At 48.2% G+C, this 26,440-nt stretch overlaps 1 protein-coding gene across 4 annotated transcripts in view; it reads right to left on the bottom strand.

The window, feature by feature from the left end:
- DOCK11 (dedicator of cytokinesis 11) overlaps window positions 1-26,440 on the bottom strand; it is a 79,057-nt gene that overhangs the window by 23,603 nt on the left and 29,014 nt on the right. For 2 of the 4 annotated variants that reach the window (XM_038164524.1, XM_038164521.1), the window contains exons 10-38: window positions 26,090-26,173; window positions 24,120-24,260; window positions 23,121-23,330; window positions 22,676-22,798; window positions 21,587-21,669; window positions 19,985-20,107; window positions 19,729-19,805; window positions 19,041-19,225; window positions 18,840-18,905; window positions 18,564-18,656; window positions 18,068-18,191; window positions 17,314-17,435; window positions 16,812-16,898; window positions 15,503-15,592; window positions 13,867-13,985; window positions 12,168-12,237; window positions 11,899-12,024; window positions 11,251-11,322; window positions 10,736-10,882; window positions 10,182-10,265; window positions 9,621-9,732; window positions 5,990-6,168; window positions 4,039-4,152; window positions 3,458-3,533; window positions 3,077-3,180; window positions 1,064-1,175; window positions 876-942; window positions 353-400; window positions 107-172 (exon numbers count right to left, since the gene is read on the bottom strand). In XM_038164524.1, coding sequence (XP_038020452.1) covers window positions 107-172; window positions 353-400; window positions 876-942; window positions 1,064-1,175; window positions 3,077-3,180; window positions 3,458-3,533; window positions 4,039-4,152; window positions 5,990-6,168; window positions 9,621-9,732; window positions 10,182-10,265; window positions 10,736-10,882; window positions 11,251-11,322; window positions 11,899-12,024; window positions 12,168-12,237; window positions 13,867-13,985; window positions 15,503-15,592; window positions 16,812-16,898; window positions 17,314-17,435; window positions 18,068-18,191; window positions 18,564-18,656; window positions 18,840-18,905; window positions 19,041-19,225; window positions 19,729-19,805; window positions 19,985-20,107; window positions 21,587-21,669; window positions 22,676-22,798; window positions 23,121-23,330; window positions 24,120-24,260; window positions 26,090-26,173 — 3,104 coding nt within the window. The remainder of the gene's footprint in view (window positions 1-106; window positions 173-352; window positions 401-875; window positions 943-1,063; window positions 1,176-3,076; window positions 3,181-3,457; window positions 3,534-4,038; window positions 4,153-5,989; window positions 6,169-9,620; window positions 9,733-10,181; window positions 10,266-10,735; window positions 10,883-11,250; window positions 11,323-11,898; window positions 12,025-12,167; window positions 12,238-13,866; window positions 13,986-15,502; window positions 15,593-16,811; window positions 16,899-17,313; window positions 17,436-18,067; window positions 18,192-18,563; window positions 18,657-18,839; window positions 18,906-19,040; window positions 19,226-19,728; window positions 19,806-19,984; window positions 20,108-21,586; window positions 21,670-22,675; window positions 22,799-23,120; window positions 23,331-24,119; window positions 24,261-26,089; window positions 26,174-26,440) is intronic. The other 2 variants (XM_038164522.1, XM_038164523.1) reach the window with 2 other exon arrangements.

Raw genomic sequence — 26,440 nt, 5'->3', positions numbered from 1 at the left:
ACTGCCCACGCTGCGCCGGCCGTGCTGCTCCAGAAGGCCCTAGGGCTAACACAAGAGCAGGGATGCTGCTCAGGAAGCAGGGATGCAGCTGGGGCTCTTGTCTCACCTGCAGCTGGCTGGGGGGGACACTGCCAACCTGTGCTCGCCTGAGCCTGGGGGTCTCATGCAGGAGCTGGAGGGGAGGGAAGGGGCAGGGTGCTGAGATGAGGGGTCCCTGCTCAGGGCACGGTGCTGAGCAGAGCCCCAGCCCCACAGGGGTTTGCCCAGCGTGGGTGTGCACCAGCCCTTCCCAGCTCCCTGGGGCAGGGAGCATGATCCCCACACCCCAGCACCAGATGGAAGGATGCAGTACCTGGCAATATTTCTCTTCCCCACGTATCTGAAGTGAAATAAACACACCCTAGGAAGAAAATGAAATACGTATCTGTTACAGATCCTGCAGATCAGGAATGATCCAGAGCATTTAAAACCCACCCTGTTCTTGCCTGCAGCCACATTTCTCTCTGCACAAGAGCTTGGGTCTGTATTTACAAGTCACTTGACCTCACACTCTTGGTTTCAAAATTCTATGGCACATATCTGTCTTCTCACCCATCTATTCTCCCAAATTTGCTGCAAATTTGGCTGTGACAGTGGAGGGGAAGCTGAGCCCACAGGTGGTGGGACACACCCCAGACAGAGCACAGGGCACTGCCACTAAACCATGCTTCCTCAATTTACACTTGCTTCTCCTCAGAGGGAGGAAGAGCGTGTCATTCCGACCTGGCCAAACACCCCTAGCACTGCACAGGACCGTGTGTCCACTGTGGTCTCCTCCTTAGCCATTCTGACCACACAAAGGTGCAGGGTTTGAACAGCAGCCTCATGATACTCACTCCAGAAGCACGAGGACATTGATCAGCTCCTGGGGGGAGAATTTGTTCCAGTAAGCTAAAAGAGTATCTGAAAGAAAATGAAGAACAGCGCACTGAGATTTTAAAAAACTCAAAGGAGGGACCTTTACAGACCAAAACTGATGGTCCCTTGTCTCTCTGGCTGCCCCCAGAGAGCAGGAGGCACCAACCTTCAGAGATCATCTTCACAATGTACAGATAGCACATCAGAAGCGTCCGGATCTCGAACTGGTCCAGCCGGCTGCAGTGGGACACGCTGCTCCTCATGGAGCTCCTGCGGATCTGTTGGGACACAGCTGTGACACAGAGGGCTCCTGGGCTCTGCACAGAGGCTGTGCAGCATGGGCACAGCAAACCTGGCACACATCAGGTGTGCTGGCATCCCTCCTGCCCCCTACATGGGCACCCCACAGCACCGTGCCTTGGAAACAGCTCACCCAGTGATGAGCAGCCTGGAAATCCTGGGCGCATCACCAAACACCCAAACACTTCTCTGCACAGAGAAAAATGTCTGGGCAGTGAATGATAGGTTATCCAGCAAAATACACAGCAGCCTGCTTTCATTTGCCCTGCTCTCCGCACCAGCTAAGCTTCTGCACATTTTTAAAGCCAGTTCCCGTAAAAAATTCACTGGCTGTCACCATTTAAAGCAAAAATCTGACTTTCTGTTAAAGACATATACTTCAAAACAAAATATCAGTTATTAGAAATGGAGGACATTTTATCTTTAGAACTTTCTCCTCCCCTTGATTTTTGGAAGTGTTTCAATTTTCCTCCTACTAAGTGACTCAGGCAAAATATGTGAAATCCTGCTGATGAGTCAACTTATGTGGGAAAGGCTTGGGCATTGTGTGGTGGGAAGCATGACTACTAAAGTTACACCAATTTTATTTTGCGTTCTCCGTGCTTGCCTGAGCTGTATCCTTTGATAAATGGATACAATGAAGCTCTAGGCTTCTCCTAAAGCTTCGCCTCACATGTTTGGAGAGGGATCTACAGATCTTACTTGCTGTTTATTCTGGGATAAGCTGTGGATGTGAGTCATAATAAAGCAGAAATAAACAATCGTGTTAGAGTTGGAGACGTGGTGCTATAGCCAGAGATTTGCTATTGACCATGCCAAGCCATCAAGCAGCACACAATTCACTCCAGGGGAACGGGGCAATGAGCAGAGTCTGCCCCTGCAGAGCACTGTGACGCTGTGCTCCTCCATGGGGCACTGCTTTGACACGGTTCTGTGGCTATTGCATTCCCTAACAAAAAGGTCTGAACAACTCCAAAAAACGTTCCAGCACACTCAAGAGGAGGATGTCTGGCCATGGGGGCAGAGCTGAGCTGGAAGCCACACCACCTCCTGCAAACCCCACCAGCAGCGCTGGGGCTCAGGGCTTTGCTGGACAGTCAAGTGCTCGGCTGCACTTGGCCCTGGAGCTCTGTGATTTATGGAGGGGAGCTTGCAAGGCCTCACCTCTTCTAGGCACGTCAGGACACAGCCATGAGCCCAGGTAATCTTTGCCTTGCTTGTTACAAGGGCCAACGTTTTTGAAGATGCATCAATGACTGACGCCAACCCAAGACATGTGCAAAGTGCCTTGAGGAAAACCAGGGGTTGGTTTGCGCAAATACCTGATTTTCATGTGTGCAATCTGCCAAGAAGAAGAGTACTGAATACCCCCCTGTCTGAACAGTGGGGTCAGAGGTCTTTGTCATGTTCTGCAAGTTTGGGCCTGTGGTTACTTGCCTGGGCTGGTTTTCATGTAAACACTTTATCTTTAGTCAGTGGTCACTGGCAATCTCACACCACAGTGTTTTGCTTCTCAGACATCTGGAAACCAATCCCCAGCACCAGGTACTTGGGTGCAGCCAGGCTCAGAGCCACCCACACACAGGGAGCACACCTGAGTGTGGACAAACGAACCATAGGAGCAGAGATTTTCCACACAGATTTTGCCTTTCATCTTCCAAGTAATTTGTCAGCCACTCTATTTTTGGCTCAGCGATGTTTGAAGAACGAAAGCATACCAGAGTTGTGACTCTGACCTTTGTTAAACATCAATCTGTTTGTTTCCAGAGATATCTAGAAGCTGGCTTTGGAGAGTGTTACCACGGGGAACTCCTTTTCCCTCCCCCCTATTAACACAGCCTGCAGGCTGTGCTGCTCTGCCCAGCCCCGGTACCGTTACATTTTTGCTCTGATCCGGGGAACTGGTTGCTCCCTCCGAGTTCAGGGATCCTTTTGAGTCCTCTCGCTTTATTGAATGGCCATTTGGAAGGGCTGCTCCACATGCTGAAAAAAAACCCCAGACCCCACAGTTAAACCCTTTGCACTTGTCAGCACGGCACAGATGGGGCTTGCCAAAGCCACATGTCAAAAGCTGCAAAAGGAAAAATCTGGAAAGGACAATTAGGGTGACACCACACCTGGGGAAAACCATGCAGAGTCTGTGAGGTCTTTTAGGACATTACTGGTTCAGGTTTTGGGTAATGGGTTTTGGGTGCTTCAGGCTGGTAACAGCTACGTTAAAAATAAATGGGAAATTTAGAATTTAGAAAAATTAATTTACCTGGATCTTTGTCTGCAATCAGGCTGGATCTGCTTGAGGGGGATGGAAAACTGCATATGAACTCATCCCTGGATGCCTGTAAAGCAATATAAGGTTTTGTGACCAATCAAAGATAACATCTATTCTCTTACAGAAGGGAACAATGCAATACAAAATGGCAAATTAGAGCAGATTTTAAAAACAATACAGATAAAAACAAAAATTTCCTTACTTCTTTAACAAGGAGACAAATGACTTGGGGAGGAGTACACCGAACAGCAGAACATATTAAATAAGTCATGGTAGTGTTTTCCTTTTTGTTTTTCATCATTTGAGTTGAAATTCTGAATTGTTTTTCTCAGATGTCCTATTTGTTATTCTTTTGGCCCAGCAAGGAGGAAAGCCTAGTGTGCAAGGCTAAGGCCACTTTGGAGCCACAAACACAACTCTTGGGAAGACAGGCAACTCCCCAGAACAGCTGCTGGAGTCCCAGGCCAAGTCCTGCTCAAGCTCTTTGCTCTTGGAGGGACTCAGCTCCCCTCAAGCACTGCACAACCTGTCCAAAAACATGTCAGATGTGGAGGCATCCCAGCTTTACTCACAGGGCTGGAGGCAGGGCAGGAGGTCAGTGCCTCGTGGCCGGCCACGCGCTGCAGGTTCTCCAGGAGCACCCCGAACAGAGGCAGGTACAGCTGGGCAATTTTTGCCTGCTGGTTCTGAAAGCAGACCCAGAGAAAAGCCTCAGTAAGAGCCCAGGTTCCCAATGGAGTGAAAAAAGGGGAACTCTTGAGCCAAAACACATCTGCATATATATCTGTATTTACACACTGCATGCGTTGTTCAAGAATGTGAGCTGGTTTGGCTTCTCACCTCCACTTCTAGAGCTGCCAGAGAGCTATTACCCCTCTAGCAACAAGCTTGGGGCACTCAGGGGTTTTGGAGGCTAAGTAACATTCCCAGTTAGACAGCATGTGTGAAAAACTAAGTCCTGGATTTCCTAACTCTTTAACTGGTACCTGACTTGCATAGTTTGATTTTTAAGTGCAACACCTAGGAGTAAAGTAACAGAAATATTTGCTCCATGCCTGGTGCTGCCTACTGCTTCCAGTAAGAAATTCTCCATAGCAAATGCTTCTAGTGAAAACAGTTTGTAAGAACAGATTAATTTGGATTAACTGGTACAGATCAAAATTATTGAGTTGACATTGTCTAAATGTAGGACTCTCTTACATCCAATTCTTTTTTGTTAAACATATATTATCCTGGATTTGGCTGAAAGGTTAAAAAATAAATTTAAAGCTTGCAAATTGAGTAGAACATTTTAAATAATAAAGAAATCAAATTTTTTCTTCTGATTCAGTATGACAAAAGATAAATGAAATCTTGAAAACCCTCACGGGCTGACAAAACCTTCTCTCAGCTGTTGATGGAGCCAGGGTCTCCCTGGCTGGAGCAAGGGTGTGCCAGCACATGCTCAGCCTGTCCTCCCCATGGTGTGAGTTTTTTGCTTTGGAGTCTCTGGACACCAGCTGGGCATCCTACCCTGGCTCCAGGCAGTTTCCTGGTCACACTGCCCTGAGCACAACACATATACAATATAGGTATTCACATATACAACACATATACCAGCATCCTGTGGGACAGCAGTAAGACAGGGCAGTTTCTGAGGAGTCAGGGGAGTGCTGCAGGCTGAGGGAGCAAACAGCTCCTGAGTTAGCCATGGATCCTCACTGCAGAGAAAAGCAAGCCCACCCCTAGCTCAGGCCTTCAAACAGGCAGAGGAGGGAGGGAAGAGGAGCTGGCTCTGGGCCCATGAGAGCCCCTGGCACATTCAGGGCACTCCTCCCACCCTTGATGCCAGGAAGCCATCCATGCTCCTGGATAACACTCAGGAATGCAGCACACTAGGAGCAATGTGAGGAACAAAACTACACAGGGGCATGTTTTCAGGCTACAGCAAGGACAGGCAGTATCTGCACAGATAGCTGGGCACTTTGGAGGGCATATGGGTCAGCAGGGAGCAGGACCAAGATAAAACAAACCCATTTCCAGCCTCTTGCAGCATCATCATGTGCTGAGCCTCTGACCAAAGAAAACTGAGATCCACACAGAGGGAATCCAGCACCTGACGGGAATCAAGATCCTCTCCTCTGAGTCACTAATCAGTAGAGCATGCAGCTGACTTGTAACAGAGATCAGTTCTGGTTCCTGATTATGGCATATTGATACAGGACAGGAATTGAGGCCCAAGACCAGAACATCACTGATGTCTTAATTTTGTTGAACAACTCTTGGCTAATGACTCTCTCAAGTTCCTTAATGGTTTAGGGATAATTACCATAATACTCAGCATGAGTAAGAGGGCTGCAGTTATTTCCTAGATGGTTTCTGAGCTATTATTGTTGTTCCATCACTGTCAGTTATTTACAACAGTTCCCTAAAAAACAATTAGAATGCCTTTGGTGCACCCTGCAATATCTAAAACCCTGGTATGTGACTTTTTTCATAAAATCCAACAACATTAAGTTAAAAAGCCAACAAAACAGGCCTGACCTTGTGCTGGTATCTGTTGTCAAAGGCATGCTTGATCAGGAGGTTTTTTAAGACCGAGATGGCTGTATATCTGATATCATAATTGTCCTGCAAGGCAACAGAGGCTTCTCTAAGAAGCATCCCCACGAGGAAATGATGCCTGCAATACTCATCAGTTAAACTGTACTCAAGATTTGAATCTGAAAGAAACAACAAGGCAATGGTTAAGGGAAATGTTCCAAGAGTCTGTTCAGAGCAAGACATAACAGTCATGTAAGCCACAGAGTCCTCAAACAGCGTTCACCAGTCTCCTACAGTGCACTGATCTTAGAATAAAGCTGAACTGACCATACAGTGTGCTCCAGCACTGAACTAAGTCATATCAAAGAACTTGGTGCCTTCCAGTTCAGGCCGTGCATTAATTTCAGCCCTCACTGTTTCAGCAGCACCTCAAGGAAGGATTTCTGTAATGTGATGCTCTGCAAAGCTTCTCTCTCTGACGAGGAATTTGTAAGTCACAGATGGCTGAAATGGGGAAAGACAGCACAACCTACTGCCTGGGGATGCTTTGCTCCTGACTGGGGGCTGTCCTGTAAATCCCCAACCACCCAGGCAGCAGGGATACCAGCCTCCACCAAGCAGCTGTGAGGGTGGCAATGGGCAGTGCAAATGGTGGGTTTACCTGGCCACCCAGCCCTAGCAGTGCTGCTCTGCAGCTCATCCCACATCCTCCAGCAGTCTGTGTTCCTTCTCTCGAGGTCAGAGAGCAGAGCAAAAGCATGTAGTGCTGCTGGGATGTGGGACGCCAACGAGGACATGGTGCCAAGGGTCCAGTCTGCACCCCAGTCTGCACAGCTGGGCAGCTGCAGGGCCAGGGAGCCAGGCTAGGCTCCAGGCTGCTGCTTGCCAGAAGCAGACACTGAACACAGCTCCTCAGAAGCTGCACTGACTGCCAAGAGAAAGCCAGCTCAGTGCCTCATCCCCTTGCTTTACTTAACCTGCACCCTGCATCTCACACAGATTCAGGGAGATTCTGTGATCAAAGCAGAGGCTGCTGCCAGGATAAAGCATCACTTCTGCTGAGGATCCTGGACAGAGCAGCAAGTGACAGACACACTGACTGTGGTGCAGGCTGCATGTGCACTGGGGCTGCTGTAAACAGCCTTGTCCTGACACGATGACCTCTGCCAGGCCATTTACCAAATTAGAACCACCCCAGGGATAACCCCAAAGCTCTGTGCTCTTGCCCCAAAAGTACAAATACCATATGCTCAGCTCAGAGGTTTTTTTTTTCCAAAACCCCACAGGTATGAAAGCTCTTCTTTGGTAAGGCAGGGTGCATTCAGCTTTGAAAATCCCAGCCAAAGGGGTCCAACAGCTCTGTGGCTGCAAAAGATATTTTTAAACTCATCCATTCAAAAGTAGCATTTACTGTGTTGTGAAACTCTGATTCAAAGGAAAGAAAAAGCAATCTGGAACATTACCTAGCTTTCACTGTGAGTCATGTTAGCAAATGCCTAATTGTCACAAATCATGGTTATTACATTAGCTGGATGCAAGCTAATTGATTGGAAAGTGCATACTTAGTTAAACATTAGAGGAGTTGATCATTCCAGTTGGACCTATCCACTGAAGTGAACCATTCCACAGCAAATGAAAAAAATTCTAATTGTGTGTAAAAAGAAAAGCGACAAATAAAAAGACAGCAAAAATAAACAGGAACAAGTAATGCTCTAAATCTTGGAGAAACAGGACAGTATGTCATATTTTAATATTATTTGTGAGGCCTTTGCTTAACTCCCAGCTTCTGTCAATCCCTTGGATTCCTTCCCATCACAACACTGCAAAACTAATCGTGTGCTGCTGGCCATGAGGCTGAGCTTGAGGCTTGCTCTGGCTGATGTTCCTATGTGAGGCAGCAGGGACAGACCAACAACCAGCCCTGCAGTAGCTGGGAGGTTTCAGAGCTGCTGTTCCAAGATGCAACACTCCAACTCAACAGGATGTGATTGCAGGGCTGTGCTCTGCCAGCCTGCCCATCTGCACTGGCTGAAGCTGCACAAACTCTCTCTGTCCACCTCCCTGAGGGCTATTCCTTCTTCTCCTAGAAACAGAGCAGCAGGGGTTTGGGCATCCCCTCCCTGCATCCACACAGGCTGATGAAGAGGTCAGACACACCAGCAGGGTCTCTCCTGAGCCCTGTACCACAGGTCTGTCCATAAAGTCAGACAAGTCTGCAGTGAAGGTGCATCCCACATGGCTCTGCCATGGCAGGCAGGGCTCAGGCACCACTGCAAAGGCACCTCTGCTACCTGAGCATGGGCTGCTCTACTGCCATCAGCTGTGTGTGAGCCTCAGCTGGCAGGTCCAGCCACAATAAAACACAGCAGAAAAGATGAGCTGCCCTTACAGCTTTTCAATTTAACCATCACAAAGGCAAAGGTGAATGTTCACCAGGAAAGAGCATCCTTATGTTACCATGCCACTGACAAGCATCAGGGAGGCACTGTGGATGTGTTTTTCTTGGCTCTTTCTAGCAATGCTCTTTGTTAAAGAATGCCAGGCAAGTAGCCAAACTGAAGTAAGAGATTAGCAGCTGGTCCAGAAAGCCCAGAGGGGTCAGATATTTACTAAAATAAGGGATATTTCATTTACTTCTGCTTCTGCCACCTGTATGTGTGTGGAACCTCTTTGAGACTTGTATGGCTTCACCGTGAGACACAGCCAAACATCCCCTTTCCTCCACCAGAACACATCACACAATCATAAATCCACAGGGCTTTTACATGGGGAATCCCAATCCTCTCTTCTCTCCAGTACTTACACTGGCCAGGCTGTGGGCACCCAAACCTGCACTCTTTCCTGCAGTTATGTAGCACAGATGAGCCATGAGGACCCAGAGGGAATGAGGCTCTGTCTGCAGCACTCCTGGGGCTGGCAGGGGCTGCACTGCCAGCAGTGCCAGAGCTCCAGCCACCCACACCTGCCCACAGCCTCAGCTCAGCCCCTTGTAAGCCCCTTCCACCCTTTGCTGAGCAGCTTCAGGACCAGAGAGAGCACGGTGTGACAGTGAAAGCACAGTGGATGTGTGGGGGTGCCACACTACAAACACCCTTGGAGGGCACCGAGGACTGGCACGGGCTCCAGCTGTGCTGGCTGCCCTCAGGTTTGAGAAGAAGCTCCAGCACATTTTGCACTGCTGTGCCTTGTTCAGTGTGAAAGCAGAAGGAAACCTGGGTCCCCTTCTGGGCCACAGGGAGAGCTGGCAGCAGGGCAGTGAGCTCCATCTGCTCTCCTGCATCCCCATTCCATACAGGATCCCCCATGAGACACCCACTTCTCAGGGGAGGCAGACACTCCTGAGAACCAAGCATTGCATTCCACAATTTGCCTATTTACTGAAACACAGGCAATTGTCTTCCAGATATTGCTAGTCCCGTGTAAACTTAAATATAGGAAATACCAAAAAGACTGACTGCATATCATTCTGGAACAAAATTCTATAAACCTGACAGAAAAATATCTTGTCCTGAGGTTAATGTCCTAACCAGGACATACATTTCCTTGACACCAAACCAAAGTTCATCTAGTCAGAAGCCATCAGGACTAATAAACTATAGTTCTTTAGCCAATCTCTTAAGAAAGAACATACCTTGAACTCTTTGCAGCTTGGGTTTGGAAAATGTCATTGGTAAGTTCAGAGGAATGTAGTGCTCATGATTGCAAATAGTTTGAAGAAATTCAAACTTGTATTCAACCAGAAGCTGAGATAAAAAAAGACAAACACAAATGATGTTTTTAGTTTGGCCCATTTTCTTCCAGTTCAATGTACTTGTTACACAAGGATTGAAGAATCTAATAAATCTATCTATGCTATCTAATAAACAGCATCTGGTGAAACTCACTCATAATTGGCAAATTCTTGTGTTGTTGTGCCTAAGTGTCAATGCATACAGGTGTCACTCGGGGCTTCTTTGTCTTTTTCATCCAGGCTATTAACCACTTTTTCCTGTCATTCTGACTCTTTACATTACTTTAAAGAACATCTGGCTACAGGCTCTTAGCCCAGACAAAGAGGTCTCTGCCTCTAAAAGACTCTGCAGGAACAGAGTCTAAAAGGCCTCCAAGAGCTGTATAAAATGATCACTATAAAGCTTTGACTGATGTAGATATGTACAGCTGCAAACCACTTTTCAAGAAACCTAGTGCTTACCTTAGGGTCTTTTGGGCTGAATCCAGAAATGTAATCATTTATCAAGTTAAAAACAAATCCTCTGTCCATAAAGGTCAAACAACGCTGGAGAAAAAAATAGCAACATGTGACCAACCATTAAAAATAAAAGCAATCATCCAAAATCCCCTCCGTACTACTGTCCTGCCAGCAGCCAGACTTCATCTTCTGGGTTGCTGCTGACTTTCCAAAACATACCTGATCCTGTTTCTCTAAAATAATTTAGATAACTTTACTTAAGTCTCTAGTGGACAACAGAAATATTTAAAATGAGAGTATATGTATTTCAGGTTCCAAACAGTTGCTAGGAATGCCTGAAAACCCTCAGTAACATCAGAGTTACTGTCTCTTTGGAAAGAGAAGGTTTCTTTCCTAGGACAGCTTATCCCCTCGAGAGTTTTTACAACCGACAAAACCAAAGACAAGATAAATTAAAACCACATTTGTTTGCTTGCTCCATATTTCTCATTGTCAATATATATTTTTTTTTTTTCTTTCCCCAATCAAATCCTGCGAGAAGGAAAGAAACTGCTGACCTTCAGGAAGTTGGCCAAGCTGAAGTTGACATTCCTGGACTCCTCAGGGATCTCGTTGTAGCGGATGGTCACGTGAGGGATGATGGCCAGCAGCAGTGAGTGCAGGGCGTGCTGGTAGGACTCAGGGAACCTCTGGCCTCTGGGCAGCTGAAACCAAGAGCACGTCCCAGCTCAGTGCTGCAAGCCAGCAGCTGGGGACAACTGAGCACAGGCACGAGTTCTTTAGCATTTGTTTTTGTTGCTTCCCAATAAAACAGTGATCAAAGAAAGTATTGGCTGCAACTGCAGTAGGTAGTAACAAAAAAGGAGGCTGCACAAGCCATAAGGGCTTCTGGAATTTCTAAATTACAACAGAGAGTGAAAGGGCAGAAAAGGGAAAAGTAAAGTGAAAAAGAAAGTGAAGCTGTTCAGCTTGGCAGGGTTTTTTTCAAACAGAGTCACACAGCTTTTCAGAAAAACTTTTGGAGCAGTTTGTGACAGCTCCATAATGCAGCATTGATCAAATTTATTTTTACCTTGATTTTGTTTTCTTCCAGTAAGTACATTGCCATGGACTTTGCCAGTGCTTCAAAGAAAAACCACGAGTACTAGAATGAACAAAGAATACTATTACTTTTCTCAGCAGGATTGAACATGACTGATATTCCCCTACTATGTGGGGAAGCACCTGTGTGGGAGGGAAAGCTCACATCCAAATGGATTTTTGTAAGCACAGCTGTACTTGCAGCTGGCTTGGAATAGCTGCCTTCGCTACCCAGAGATGTCCTGCCAGTCTTCGTGTGGGAATAGATTTAGCCCCTCTGCACCTCAATGCACCCTGCCAAGAACCAGCAGAGTTTGGGGTGCAAGCCCTGCAAAGGCCCAGAGAGGCAGAAACTCAGTTTGCCTCCCATGAGTCACCCTTTAGGTGTGGCTTGAGGAAAACAGATAAAAGTGGCAACATGAACAGCTTTTTGCTGTCTCCTTCCATGGGCCTAAACAGAGATTCCCTGCAAGAATCCATCTCTGTTTTAAGGGGAGAACCTCAAGGATGTGGATGCAAGGAGCTGGCCTGGCAGCTTTGCCCCTGCAGTGGGTTTAGATGGGAGTAAGTGTTGGGCTTTACACCTGACCCCCTTTTCTTCCCCTCTACCCTTGGCAGCCAAGTACTGCCAATACTTCACCTTGAGGAGCTTATTGATGGCCAGAAAATCTGCTGACTGCTTCAAGATGGTGGCCATGGAAAGCACCAGGATTTCGTGGGTCATCTTCGCCTGCTTGGCACTGGGCTTCTCTGCTCGGAACACGTACTGGGACAAGAAGAGCAGGGTCAGGGTGAGCTGCCCCACAGGGAGCCTCGAGGGCAGAGTGTCACCACTGACTGGGGCAAGAAGAGCAGGGTCAGGGTGAGCTGCCCCACAGGGAGCCTCGAGGGCAGAGTGTCACCACTGACCTTTAGGAAGGAGCGCAGGTAGTGGTCTAGACCTTCCTCGTGGCACTTGGACACAATGTGCAGAAGAACCCTGGGGAGAAATGTGGTTTGTGTTCAGCACACTGCACAAGGGCAAGTTCCTCTGCCTCACAAAAGCAGACACACGAAGTGTCCCACCCTGCTCAACCCCGAAAGCCTCATGAGGCCACTGGCACTGCCTGATTTGCAGTGACAGCTCTTGCAGGCCAGCACCCCCACACACAGCTCCTGCAGCACCCCTGCACAAAGCACTCAGATGAGGTGCCCAAAGCCTCTTCTCCACTTCTGTGCTGGCCCAGGAATGGCCCTTACAAGCTGACTTTTAGCACTCAGGACTCCTTGCACAAAGAGGTGAGACAGAACATTTTCCATCGTTGTTACAATCTGATACCTCCTTGCATCCCCGGGATTTATTAACATTGGAAGCCTCCTTTGTTTTTTAATTTATTTACATCACATGCTCCTCGTTACATGCACTGGATTATTTTGGGCTGTTGCCTTGCAGTGTGGGAAGGTCAAGCAGATGCTGGAGAACATGCCAGCCCTCTGGACTCACTCCCAGGCGGCTGATCAAGGCAGCAAGAGCCTGGTTTCCCCAGCCACTACTGGGGATTTACATTCCACTCCCAGCCAGAGGGAACAAGCTATTGCATGTTGTCACAGACCCCACAGGCCAAACCACAAGGAGGAGCTTACAAGCCATTTATCAGATAAAGTGGGTTTTAAATTCCACTATGAAAATCCAATGAGAAAAGAGATGTTATTAAACAGAAAGATACTGACAAACTGGAATGCATCAGGCCAAGCTTTGATAAAAATCTCTGGAAATGAAGGCGAGAGCTGGTCACCCAACAGGTACCTGGGGTCACCTGCTGCCCTGTCCTTGCCCTCTGGTGCTTCAGAGTGGAATTACAATGCTCCACAAAGGAAACGTTCTCATGACCCACATCATATGGTGCAGGGCTGTGACTGCAACAGGCACCACATCCCTGGGGACTGGGGCTCAGCCTCCAGCCTCCAATTCCATGGGAGCAGGACGCTCCTGGTACGTGGAGGCACGCTCTGCATGGGACCTGAGGAGGGTGACATCCAGTGCACGGCAGCACTGCTCTGAGGCAGCACCAGGGGAGGAAGGTGCATGTTTTGCATGTTTTAGTGCATCTCTGGGATCCAGGGGTCGCTGCTGGTGCCAGGCAGGGAAGGAAGGTGCTGGAGCTCCCTGCAGCGCTGCCCGGGCCGCTGCTGCCCTCTCGGGGCTGCTGGAGCTCAGAGCCCGCACAGCTGGAGCTGCAGCACCCCACAGCAGCCCCGGGAGCAATCCTGGCACCAGGGACTGGCGTGCCGGGGTGAGACCAGGACACTGCTCCCCACATCTACTGCCTGCAGCTGGGACACGCCTGGGCACTCTGCAGCCTTTGATAAGACAGCTCGGCTCCCAGAGCCACCAAGCCCTTTCTCTTTTGAGAAACAAACCAGGAGTATCTTTAAAGTACCATGTTTTTCCCTCACACCACCCCCAGAAGAGCCCCACAATGCCCCCATGGCACCCACATGATCCAGGGGAAGACAGCAGCAGGGGACAGCCAGTGCTGTCACTTAGCACCCTGTACTGGGAAACCAGACCCTGCTTTTGCCATTTGTGGCCTTGCATCTGTCACTGGATGGTTCACCCAGCACTCACATGGTGCAGTTGACAGCTACTTCATCCTCCTGCGTCACGTTTGTGAGGACTCTAAATAGTTGCATAAGAATTACAGGTAGAAACTGAATCATTACTTGGATCTCCATGGCGTGCAAACACTAAAACAAATGTTCAGAACACAGACACTTTTAGTTCAACATGTTGCAGATGTTAAACATTTACAGTCCGCAGACATTTCTGTGGCAATGGGACAGGCAAAGGCTTCAGGGTGTGGAAATGCTTCAGTCCACTGCGGGACAGGGCAACTGGGACTCACAGCAGGACCTGCTGCCTCCTTCCAGCTGAAGATCCCAGCTGGAAACCTTCAGGGAGCAACATAAATCACTCATGGCAGGTATTAATCCTATTCTCAGATGTGTCCAGGCAGATATGACTTCATTAAAGGTCACATACTACTAATCTGATTTGAAAAGCCCAGAATTTAAGTTTTGCTCTTAAGTCATCACTTGTGCCAGTTTCGTGAAGTCCCATTTCCACAAATGCCTTTGGAGCATGAAAAACTGCTGCCCAATGACTTTCAGAGAGACTTTTCTTTTCAAAGAGCATAGCTTGCTATTGAAAATGGAGTTTAAGGCACTTGGTGAAGGTCAGGATGGTCTCGTGCCTATGCTCTCCACCAGACTCACAGAGCTCTTGTGCCTGAAGTTCACGATATGAGTCTAGGAAACACAGCCCGTTTCATTTTCAGTTTTCAAACCTGCAAATCTAACAAAAGGTTTTTAAATCTGTATCTAGCTACTTTAGTTACTGAAATTATTGAGGTGGTGGTGGTGAAGAATCCCTCACTTGTGGTTAGCTCATATCTATCTCCCTGTCTGAAGGCTGCAGTGAGGGTGCTGGGGGCTTGGCAGGACTGGGACCTGGCAAAATGCTCACAACAAAGCTGCTGTGATTTTAGTCCTTGGCTTCAAAATCTCCTATTATTTCTGTTTTTAAAATATTCATACCCTATCTGACATTAAGTAACCCTGTGGTGATACATCCCCACCACTAGAAGTGGAGCTGTTGCTACAGCACCACTCAAAAACAGGCAGTTATGGAAGGAGACAAGGACAGTAAATAGCCAAGAATAATATTCCCTGCAGAAGCCCTTGCTGGACCTGCTCCAAAGCCCTTACTCATGCTGCAGTGATTACCAAAAAGCTGGGTCTAGGTCATAGGTCACCTCTACTCAAATTTAACTGGCTGATAATCTCACGTATCTTTTTCAGCCTGAAAAAAACTTCCTGTCTTGAATGGGCTTCCAGAAAACGAGGAATTGTGCTAGAGTTTAAAGGGCTGAGTGAAACCTAGAGCAGCAAGGGAGGAGTGTGTGAGTCCACCAGGAGAGAGCTTTGCCATGAGCATGGCAGAGCAATGCTGACTGCTTGTTTTATCCCTTGTGGAAGGCAGAGGGAAGCAGCACACAGAAAATCGTCTGACAAGATAAAATGAATGTAGGGACATGAAGAAACATTTCATTTAAATACTAGCCCATCTGACAGGATAAAGCAAAAGTAAGGGTACTGCACAATGCACTGGCCCCAGCAAGGGTGTGTTCCCACAGGGCAGGGTTCTGGTATTTGCTGACAGTCTGTAAGAACACAAATGAAGCCCAGTGACAGGCACTGTTCACCTTTAGGTATTTAACAAGCTCTCCTGGCACTTCCTTAGCTCCCGCCTGAACCAGCTGGCAGTAGTGGAAGAATTTGTGCAAGTGCATGTCCTGGAAAAGAAAAACAAGTTCAGTTCAGCAGCCTCAACATCTGCCAGCCCTTCCTTTGTCACTTGCACTTGGAAATCCGGTGCCTTCCCTGCAGCAGTGGGCCATGTCCCCAGCAAATCCCATGTCCCTGCCAGTGGCATGTTTGATCCTCAGCTGCCATCTCCCAGGACTGCTCTCTGTCTTTTCCAACATACCCACCCCCTGCTCAGCCCCTGGCTCACAACTAACCTCAATATTAAGCACAAAACTTCCCACAGCGTTAAAATTCTCCTGTGGTTCTACTACCCTGAGCCTCAGTCCATAGCTAACACTGGCCTGGAGAAACAGAAGCCCTCCCAACAGCTGCAACTCAGAAACTGCATCACCAGCCTCCTACTGTCCATCTGGGGCAGACTCTCCTTCCCATTACTCTCCCTCGTCCTCCAAGGTCAGATTTAATTTCTGGGTTATTGAACTCTGAAAAGCACCTGGAAATGTAATTTGGGAGGAAGCACAGCTACTATGCTATACAGCTACTACTGCTATACAGAATCAGTAAATCTCCAAAACCAGAATTAGATGCTGAAAGCCACTTGCTCTCAATGTAAATGTAGCTGATGGCATCCAGCCAAGGGCATTCCCCCAGGAGCAATGCTGACAGGACAGCCCTAGAGAATCTGCTGGGGATCTCTGCTGCACATCACGTGAAACTTTGGGAAGTCCACCACTACCATAAGATAGCAGAATACACCAGGACTTGGTAGAACAGCCTGAACTGCTTTCAAAGGGAAACCAGGACTGTTTTCTTGTGTCTGCTGCTGTCAGAGAACTTTAAAAAAAAAAAAACCAAACTTGTACTAGCTTGGACTCGATGATCTTAGAGGTCTTTTCAACATTAATGATTCTACAGTTTGGGAAAACCTCTCACATCCACCAGTTCTCTCTTTTGCATCATTGAAGCAGGTCATTTGCTCAAATGTTTCCTCGCTCCTGCCAGTTACAGTGCAACTGGCCAAGGAAACATCAGCCTCTCCCTAGGCTCATTCAGTCACACAATTATCTCATCCCATCCAGCCAAGGAGCAGATCCCAGCCATATGCTTCAGGAATATCTCAGTGCTGCTTTGCAAACCAGGTACCAGGGCTCTCTTTCCCACACCACCTATGGCTTAGCTGTAGTAGAGACACAACAGTCTCCTCCTTTGCATTTGTGCTGGAAGTTTTTCAGGTGTTTGACTTACCTGGGTGTAAATGGTAGAGTCCAAGTGGATTCTGATTTTAAACAGTGGCTTTGCTCCATCCACCCACTTTGCATCCATGCTGGGCTGCTGTGAACAGACAACATCCAAGTACTTGGTTTCAGACTCTGATGAGAAGCTGGCTCTGTGCAGACATCTGCTCAGAAGGTACTGGCTGGGGTGTAAGAAAGGGTCCACCCCCAGCACAAACACCACCTTCCCCATGAAAACAGGCACACAGAGCACGGGCTCATTCTCCTGCTCTGCGCCATCTACAACAGCCCAGCCTGCCACAAATACCCTCTGCAACTGGCATTCCCAGGGAAAGTAGAATTAAAGGGGTCCTGCCTCCCACCCCTAACAATTTTAAGCTTTGAGGGTGCCCTGCAGTAGAGATCTTTTCAGCCGAGCAAAGCACCAACAGAAATCCAGAATTTACAGTGCTAACAAAAGCTCGGCCTCCCTCCTCCTTTCCCATTCCAGCCCATCTCAGATGGCATCCCACCTTGCGTGAGTCGGTGTCTGGCAGCCCCAGGTAGCCGGGGGGGAGGCTGCAGGACACGGGCAGCTGCCGCTCCAGGGGCACGATGCGCCCGTCCTTCAGCAGCGGCACCCAGGAGAACCCCACTGCGGAGGGAAGCAGGGCACAGGGTCACAGACACACACTGGGACATGCCCAGCTCAAAAAGAGCTCTGGCTCACCCCAGGAAGGCCAAACCTGCAGTTGTGCAAGTGGCTTCAGCAAGGGATCAGCTACGCAGTGTCATTAAAGCACCTTTTACCTGGTGAACCAAATTCGGACACAGCACAGACCGGACAGGGGTGTGAGGGGCAGGAATAGTGCATGAGCTATGGCTGTGCACCATGGTGAGGGTCCTTTGAGGACTGGATGAAGGGAGAGGCTTCCCAGCCAGTGGGACCCAGGCGTGCACATGTCTGGAGCTGCCAGGATCAGCCCCTGAGATCCTGATCTCACAGCGAGTTTTTATTGGTGACTTGCCTGATCACAGCACATTTGTGCAAGTCAAGTCAGGAACATACAGAAAGAGCTGTCAGACTGCAGCAAAAATTTGAGATTTAATATAAACTAAAAACATGGGGTTTATTCAATTTTTGACCTACAATTTCATATTAGTTTGCTTTTAGGAAAGAAAATTCATATAGGCTGGTATGTTAATCACTTTTTTTTTCATGTCCCTACATTTGTTTTATCTTGGCCTTTTACACTCCAACAGAAGTAATTTAAGCATTGAACATACCTTGAGTTTCAACGGTGTCTTGTTTTTTCGATGTTGCCTTTGTATTAATTTCACAGCTGACATGATAGAAGGTGAAAAGCAAATGATGCTTTTGATGGAGGTGAATTGGAAGCTCAATTTTAATCTAAAATGATATCATGATAGATCAGACTGTATTTTTAGTTGTGGAGTAATATTTTAGTTCTATTTCATTTCACAAATGTTATGTTGTATGCAGTTACACAAGACACATTCTTACCCACCTTAAATAACTGCTAATATTTCATCACATTTGCAACATTACTTATTAATGGGGGTGTGTGATTGGAGTGCACAAAGCGTGACAGTAAAGACAGCAGAAAACAAACTGACATTAAAAAGTGACAAAGGCTCTGGCTTTGCTGAGTGATTATCTTTACCCATATTTCACCCAGCCCTGGAAAAAGAGGTATCCTGAAAAGCCCCTTGGCATTGTAGCATCCAGGAAAATCTGCTGTTTCCCACAGGTTGCTTTTACCTCATCATAGAACTCGGGGCTCTGGTTGTGATGCAGCACAGCAGCGTAGGCGTTTGTGGTCAGCAGAGGGCCCCCGGGCTTGCCATATATGCACTGCAGACACAAATGAAGAGCTGAAATCAGGGTCCTGCCACCCTAAATCAGGGTCATGCCACCCAAATTAAACCAGTGATCATGGAAACTCAGTGCTTTTCTCCTGCCCTGCTCAGCCTGGCTGGTACAGAGCACCCAGCAGTGGCCAAATGGCAGCCCCGATAAAAGGTAACATTAACCCACCTTTAATGGCCTGGCATCAGCTTCATCTGAATCCCTGAACTCAACACAGACAGCAATATTCCTTGCCTGAAATGGGGGAGAACAGGAGCATGAGCAGCAGCATCACCCCAGCCCACACCAAGCCTGGCTGCAGGTCACTCCCAGGGTCTCTCCTTGAGTCACTCCCAGGGTCACACCCCAGTCTCTCCCCAGGTCACTCACCTTTGCAAACACCTTCTGGTTCTCATATTTCAAGTGCAAGGGGTAGACGTACAGGTGGTTTTTGTAGACAGTGAAGGGGTAACAGTATTTTGCAACTTCTGGGACAAGCTCCTCCACTTCAACTGCAATGTCCTCACAGTCCTTCTCAAAAGGTTTTATAGGAATGTAAGAAGCTGTGAAACAATCTGTAACAGAATAAGAACAGAAAAAATCAGATCCATTAGAAAAGCCTTTTGGACAGCAGATCAGCCTACATAACCTGTGACAAGAGCTGCCAAAAGCCCACGGAATGACACCGTACACATCACAAGTACTTTCTTTGCTTCAGTTTCTTTAAATGCAAGGTAAAGAATCACACTGACCACATTTATAAAGCCCTACAAAGTTATGGATCAAAAATGTGATATGAGATTGGTGCAAAAGCAGGCAGCTGGCTTCCTTCAGATTTAGGATGCGATGGCCAAAATGTAAGGCGGATCAATCCCCCAGGTAAATCTCTGCACTTGGACCACATCTCCTTCACAGAATGCATCAGAAAGACTTACAAGTCAGTGGTTGTGCTGAATTACTCATTCCTGATGGCAGCCCTGAAATACTCTTGTTAATGCAATAGCAAAATCCCCCCCTAGAAGCATTAACTCCTGAGGCTCAAGCCATCAGCACTTCTGTTAAGATCCAAGATCCTTACTTGTGAAGTCCAGTGGGATGTCTTTGATGATGATGTTTAACTGGGCTGGAATGACCTGCAGTTTTGTCTTCTCTGGTCTGTGGTAGGGAGATAGGAACAAGAGTGTGAACCTTGAGAGCTCAGGTGCTGAGCACATCATCAGCACTTTTTACTACCCTCCAAATATTTTAGAAATTGCCATCTCATGCTTACACTTAACTGTTTAAAAATGTATGTTAAAATGCCTGTCTAGCCCCTGCACCAGTCTCTCACTTACTTTTTATACTCAGCTAAAAGCTTCAGCATATCTTCATTTGAGAGTTTGCCACTGTCTTGCTTGTACAGGGGTGAGAATTTTCCATCAGCATCAAGAGTGCCCTGGGAGTCTTTGAAAACTGGCCTGCAGGAACGAAGAGGGGTATTTTCTAAATGTTGGTACATATACAGACACTGAGGTCTTTGACACATCTGAAAGGCAGTTCATCAGGCAAGGGGTTCACTGGCCTGTGACTGCTCCCAGTACCACAGATCTGACTGTTCTCCCACCCTGACCTGGTGCTTAGACCCCACCCAGGCTGCAGCTGTCACATGAAATCACATGGGACATCATTCCCATTTCCCCCTCTCCAGCCAGGTCAGGACACACTCAGCCCATTTCCAAGCCTGGTCCACAATCACAAACACCCTTCCATCCTCTCCCACTAACATCAAATGGTTAAGCACCTTCCCACTTGCACATGGGGTCAGAGCACAGAAATCTCCCTAGGAAAGGAGTGCACAGTAAAAACCAGTTTGGAAACATGCACCAGCTTCCTCCTGGAGTCAGAGCAGGAGACTGGACTCTGCCCTGGATGAATACCAGCATCTCTGCTCTTAAAAATAATGGGTGTCTGTGTGTAATAAGAACATTAAAGCATCTGCACTCCACTTCTGTGCAAGCACTTTCCTCTGAGACCCACAGGGGAAATGTTCCAGAGATGCAGAGCAACACAGCTCCCTGCACCAGCCCACTCTGCTCCCTGGCATCCAAAGGCAGCTCTTTAGCCAGCAGGAACAAACCTGAAGGCAGCCTAAGTCAATGCCCACCCAGAGCCCACCGTTAGGGGCAGGGTCGCCTTGGAAGAGAGCTGAGTGCTGGATGCCAGGATCCAGCTGCATCCCAAAACCACCACCTCAAAGATGAGCAGCCAGCACCACAGGAACATTCAGTTCAAGAATACACATTGCAAGTGGTATACCCCCAAACTCCAGCCCACTGTGACAGCTTTCTGTGCTGCCATGTCATTCCCAGAACCAAAATGCAATTTAGCACTAGGAGGCAGCAGATGAGCTTGCCTTCCTCTGACTGAGCTTTAAGAAAGTTAGCACTGACATACTTATGAGTCCCAGTAAAAGAACAGCAAGGGAAAGGGATCACTACATCCAGCCATTCCCAAGAACCTTAATTAAAGCAGAGTTTAAGATAGAAAACAAACCCCATCTGATTGCCACTGCCAGGCTGGGAAGTCCTCTGCTCTCATCCTGCCCCTGGCAATGGCTGGTGCCAGGAGGGAATTTCTGCAGTGATTCCCTTGGTAGCATGACACGGTGTATTTTGTCCCCAAGAATGTTGTGCCCTGACAGCAGCAGCTGCAGGTCAGTAGGAAGGTTACTGCCTTCCCAGCCCTAGCACTGTTTACTTTTTAATATTTTGTTTCTAATTCTAGATAGAGCATTTCAGGCCAATCCCAATTCTTTCTTGGGAGTTGGAGCCAAACTCTGCCCTCGGCTGCAACCTCACTGACTTCAGTCACTTGGCCCCTTGCCCAACCTTGTCCCAGGTCACTCTGAGCACAGCAGCAGCTCCCACTGTGGGCAGAGCCCAGCCCGAGGCACTGACCTGGCAGCCCAGCCGAAGGGCATCCGGTACTGCCCCAGACGGCTGCACACCTGCTTGGCCACCTTATGGACCTTCTGGGCAGTCTGCAAAACACAGAGAGGCAGCTCAGAGTGTGCCAGGCCTTTGATGCTGCCCCAGAACAGCAGTGAAAGGAGCTGCAGTCTCCAGGGAGGAGCATCTCTCTGTCTGCTCCAGGCACCAGCGCAGCTGACAGACATCCCTGTCTGTCACTTCACACCACCCACAGCTGTTAGTCTGCAAAGCAGCAGCACACGTTGTGGGCAGCCACGTTAAACCTCCTCAGGACTGAACTGTCAGGGTATTTATTAGTGCTCTATTTGCCAAAAGGTATTAGTGTATTATCCAAAACTGGCTGCACTTGGCTCATCCTGTACGGACTTACAAAGTGTGCCAAGGGAATGCCATCATTACCAGGTATTCTGTAATTCTATAATTGACTTTTCAGGAACTACTCTTGACTGGCTGCAACAAGGCAGCATCAACTCCACATGGATGCAGAGACTGAAGCTGGTGGCAAACAGCAGAGCCTCTCCCTTGGATGTCAGGAAAAATTTCTTCACTCAAAGGGTTATCAAGCATGGGAAGAGGCTGCCCAGAAAAGTGGTAGAGGTGTTTAAAACGCATGTGGATGTGGTGCTTAGGGACGGACACAGTTTGGTGGTGGAGTTGACAGTGCTGGGTTAATGGTTGGACTCAATGATCTTACAGGGTTTTTCCAAGATAAAGGATTCCATGATTCTATGCAGACACTTCATCCCCAGGATGGAGTGTCCCACTTTTTTCCTGCCAGCCCAGGTTTGACTTGCTGAAATGTAATGGGGAAAGGTCTGGCCCCAAATGCTTGGCTTGTTCTAATCCTCTGCCTCTTTCCAGGGGAAGGAATCAAGTCCCCCAGGACAGCCCAACTGAAGCCAGCCTGGGAACAATGCAAACAGAATGGACAAAGCCTGTATTTGCCAGCAAAAAACCGAAGAACTGCAGAACAACCCATGTTTCAGCCCCCTCTACTCCCTGCAGCAGCAGCAGACAGCATCACTCAGCTGATGCACCCATGGCCCCAGCCAGTACCTTCCCAGGGTCTGAGTTTTTCATGTAGGGCTCTGCACAGTGGGCAATGCTGCCCTGCAGCACCTTCTCCACTCGGGCCACCAGGAAGATCTCTGTGTGCGGGTTGGTCACGGAGAACACCCCCTGCAACAGAGAGGCAGCAGCTGTCACAGCGGGGCCCCAGCGTGCACCACGGGGCTGGCCTGATCATCCCACTGCCCCTTCCCACACCCCACACACCCCCTGCCGCAGGGGCTCACCAGGCCTGAGCACGGCCAGGTCTTGGAAAACTCTCCCTGGCGCTCTGCCCATCACCGCCAGCGAGCCCTGCACGGCAACTTCAACACTGACCAAAACTCAGGAGAAAAGCTGGCTTCTGGTTACCGCGCAGAGGATAACAACACACTCCACAGTGACTGGAAAGCCTCAGCAGCGGCACAGGAGGAGGAGAAGGCGAGGCACTGACCCGTTTGACGTCGCGCAGGCAGCGCTCAGGCAGGCCGTGCAGCGGGCTCGGCCCGGGCCCGGCTCCCGCGCCGCCCTCGGCCCGCGGCTCCGAGCTCTCCTGCAGCATGGCCCGCACGCACGGCGGGTTCAGGTCCACGTGGAAGTCAGCTGAAATCTTGCAATTGCTTTTCAGGTCGAATAACGCCAAGCTTAGGAAAAAGGGCTCAACCTGGAAATTGGATTGAATACGTGCGTCATAAAAAATGCACGGCACAGGCTCAAGAGTGTCAACATGCACTGCTTTTCCTGACAAGGAAACTGGGAACCTTCTGCTCCTCTTTGTTCCTTTAGTACACCAGCATTTCACAGAACTGTGACATGTAGCCATATTTCTCTTCACAGAGAAAAGCAAGGCACGACTTTCCAAGAATATTTCTGAGATTCACATTCTCTGAACCTCAGAGAAAGGAAAAACAATTCAGCTCAGCAGAACAAAGGCTGAGGTGAGATGTGATAGCTGCCTGCAGACCTCAGAGGCTCAGAAAACACAAGGGTTTTTAGGCTAAGGCACAACTTTGGCACAATAACAAATGCATATAATAAAGTGACTGTGAACAGAGTTAAGCTGGAAGTCAGAGGAAGCTTCCAGAACAAGGAAATCCCTTGCCATTAGGGGAAACAAAAAAAATCACAGCCATGAGTGGTTTGGAGATGGAGCCTAATCTTTTACCACCAGGACATTCACAGGGATGCAGAATGTGGCAGACACACATTCCCTGTGCCCCTGAAGCACAGGTTTCCCAGCAGGCTCAGTTTCTGGCAGGCTGAGGCACACCAGCACAGACCCTGCCCACAAACACGTTTTTGGACTCTGGGCCAGCAGTCACTGCCTGTCCAGGTCCCACTGGTGCTCATGGCAAAATGGGATCGTTTTAACCCCACAGATTAATTTGCCAAGGTATTTTCTTGCTGGTGAGAGGAAAAAAGACAAAGCAGGACATGATGGAGCTCCCCTTACGTTCGTAGGTCCTTCTTCTGCCCTGTCGCTCAGCTGAGCCAGGAGGTTGAGGGAGAAGTCCTGGCAGCAAACCACGAAGCGCCGGCTGCATTTTTCCTCAAAGGGCTTCACATCTGGCTCAATCCCTGAGAAATCGAGTCTCTAGACAGCAAACAAACAAATCTGGTCTCATTAAAAAAGAAAACAACCCCCTGAATAATGTTAAGGGATCACATTACAGCCAATACTAACTTCATCAATTTTTTTTAAAGTGGTCCAAAAGGTATAAGGCATTCACAAATGAGTGTGCTTTGATGATGTTACACAAAGGTATTCAGGACATGGATTCATGGGTATGTGTCAATTTTTAGCAACCTGTTTTGTAGAGCACAGCAAACTAAACCTCAGAATGATTTCAGTTCCTTCCTGCTTTGTTGTAACCCCGGGGATCTTCCCAAACACCACTTAGAGCTTGGGCAAGAAAGCGGAACACAAGACAACAATCAGAGAAGTGCCTTCCACCATGAAGGTATGGCTCGGTTAGAGATGACCCCTGTGCCTGAAATAGAGAGAAGGCACACGTGGGATTGTAAACAATGTTCCAAAGTGGAAGGCACGTCCAGCTGCACAGCAGTAACTGGTATGGCTAGAAACAGCAGAGAGTGTGTGGCTAGGAAATCCAAACAGGCTCCATGATCAGCACCTCCTCCCTAAGCCAGCACACCCACACCTGGCCTGGCCTCCACATCCACCTCCTCAAAGAGCAGGCACACTTGCAACCAAAGACCCTCAGCCTTTGACACAGCCATTGTGCTGGGAACTGGGGACAGAGCTACCAAGCACCTCTAAATACCAGCAGGCATTTTTGCTTCCCTTACTTTCCTTTTATAAGGAAAGTACATTGCAGGTAAACGTTCCTGCTCCCAGTTCCCTTAATACCCGGCACAAGTGTGCATGTACCAGCACTGACTGGAGCAAAGACTCTGAATGCCTGGTGTCACAGCAGATCCAACAGACCACACCAGAATGAAGCACTCTGGGTATAGAAAGAGGGCACTGAATTCAGCCTAACCATTTGGTTAGGTAAACAAGTTATCTTACATGCTCCACACTGAGCAATATTTCCATTTTTATTATCTGACTAGAATATAGGAAGCTTCTCAGAGCTTCTCCTAAAAAAAAAAAAAACAAAAACCAAAAAGACTCCTGGATGCTTATCTGCCTTCTGTTAAAGACTCAAAAGAATTGCCAAGAGAAAAGTTCATTTTGTACAACTAAACTTTTTAAAGACTAATTGCATTTCCTTGTTAAACCAGAATGTTCTATTTTACAGGTGTGAACACGCCAAACCAGAAGGAGAACCAGAAACCATGACGTACCCTGGAACAGTTCTCTAAAACTCTGTTAGCAATTGCAGCTCATTCCACTGAAATCCCACACCTGGACCCTGGCAGAGAATTCAAGTTCAAAGCCAAGAAGAAAACAGGCCAACAGACAAGGACCCCTACTCCAGTGCACCAGACCAGCACAGGGTTTTTCTTTCAGTTTCTCTGTCCCTACATTTGAAAACTCCCTGAAGACTGAGGGTCTCCCTGTAAACCCCTCCACGGCCTTTGCCACCACTGCTCCCTGCACCAGATGTGCTGAGCCCATGCAGCATTGCAGCTATCCATGCAACACCTCTTCTACTGCTTCCTTCTGCAAGCATGAGAACCTCTCAGAGCCCCAGAGAAAATCTGGTTTGAAATCCAGCAACATCAAAATGCATCACACAAATGCTAGCAAAGCTGGAGGGAGGCCATCTGTGGGGCTGCTGCAACTCTTCCCTGTGTTGGAGCTACCTCCTGAGCACTGACACCTCATTCTGCTCTCACTTCTGCTGCACTTCTGCTCTGCACTGGAAAACATGCTGCTTCTGCAGGCCATGCTATGGGGACAAGGGAGGCACACAGTGAACAAAACCTCACACTGGAAAACGTGGGAGTGTTTACCTGGACTTCTGGGTCAAAAGAAAAGATGTTTTGTCTTCCATCATTCCTGCTCAGTTTGTTTAGCTGATCTGTTTCTCTTCCATACTAGGACAAAGGAAGGCATTGATATTAGTGCCTGGCCACAGAGAGGCAAACACTCACTACGGGGAAAGAACTGAATCAAAACAAAATAATTATTTTTCAGGTTGCCTTTGTGATACATCAGCTGATGCAAAGCACTGCCACAGTGCAAGGACACTGCAGAGATGTGGCTGTGCTGAAGGAAAAAGCAGGCAGAAGCAGGCAACCACACTTGGGGGTGAGGAACACGCAGCCTCAAACCATGGGTGAGACAGACAGTGGGATAACAGA

The sequence above is a fragment of the Motacilla alba genome, chromosome 4A, assembly GCF_015832195.1.
Source record: "Motacilla alba alba isolate MOTALB_02 chromosome 4A, Motacilla_alba_V1.0_pri, whole genome shotgun sequence".
Lineage (NCBI taxonomy): Eukaryota > Metazoa > Chordata > Aves > Passeriformes > Motacillidae > Motacilla > Motacilla alba.
This window is presented reverse-complemented; position numbering and strand designations above follow the sequence as displayed.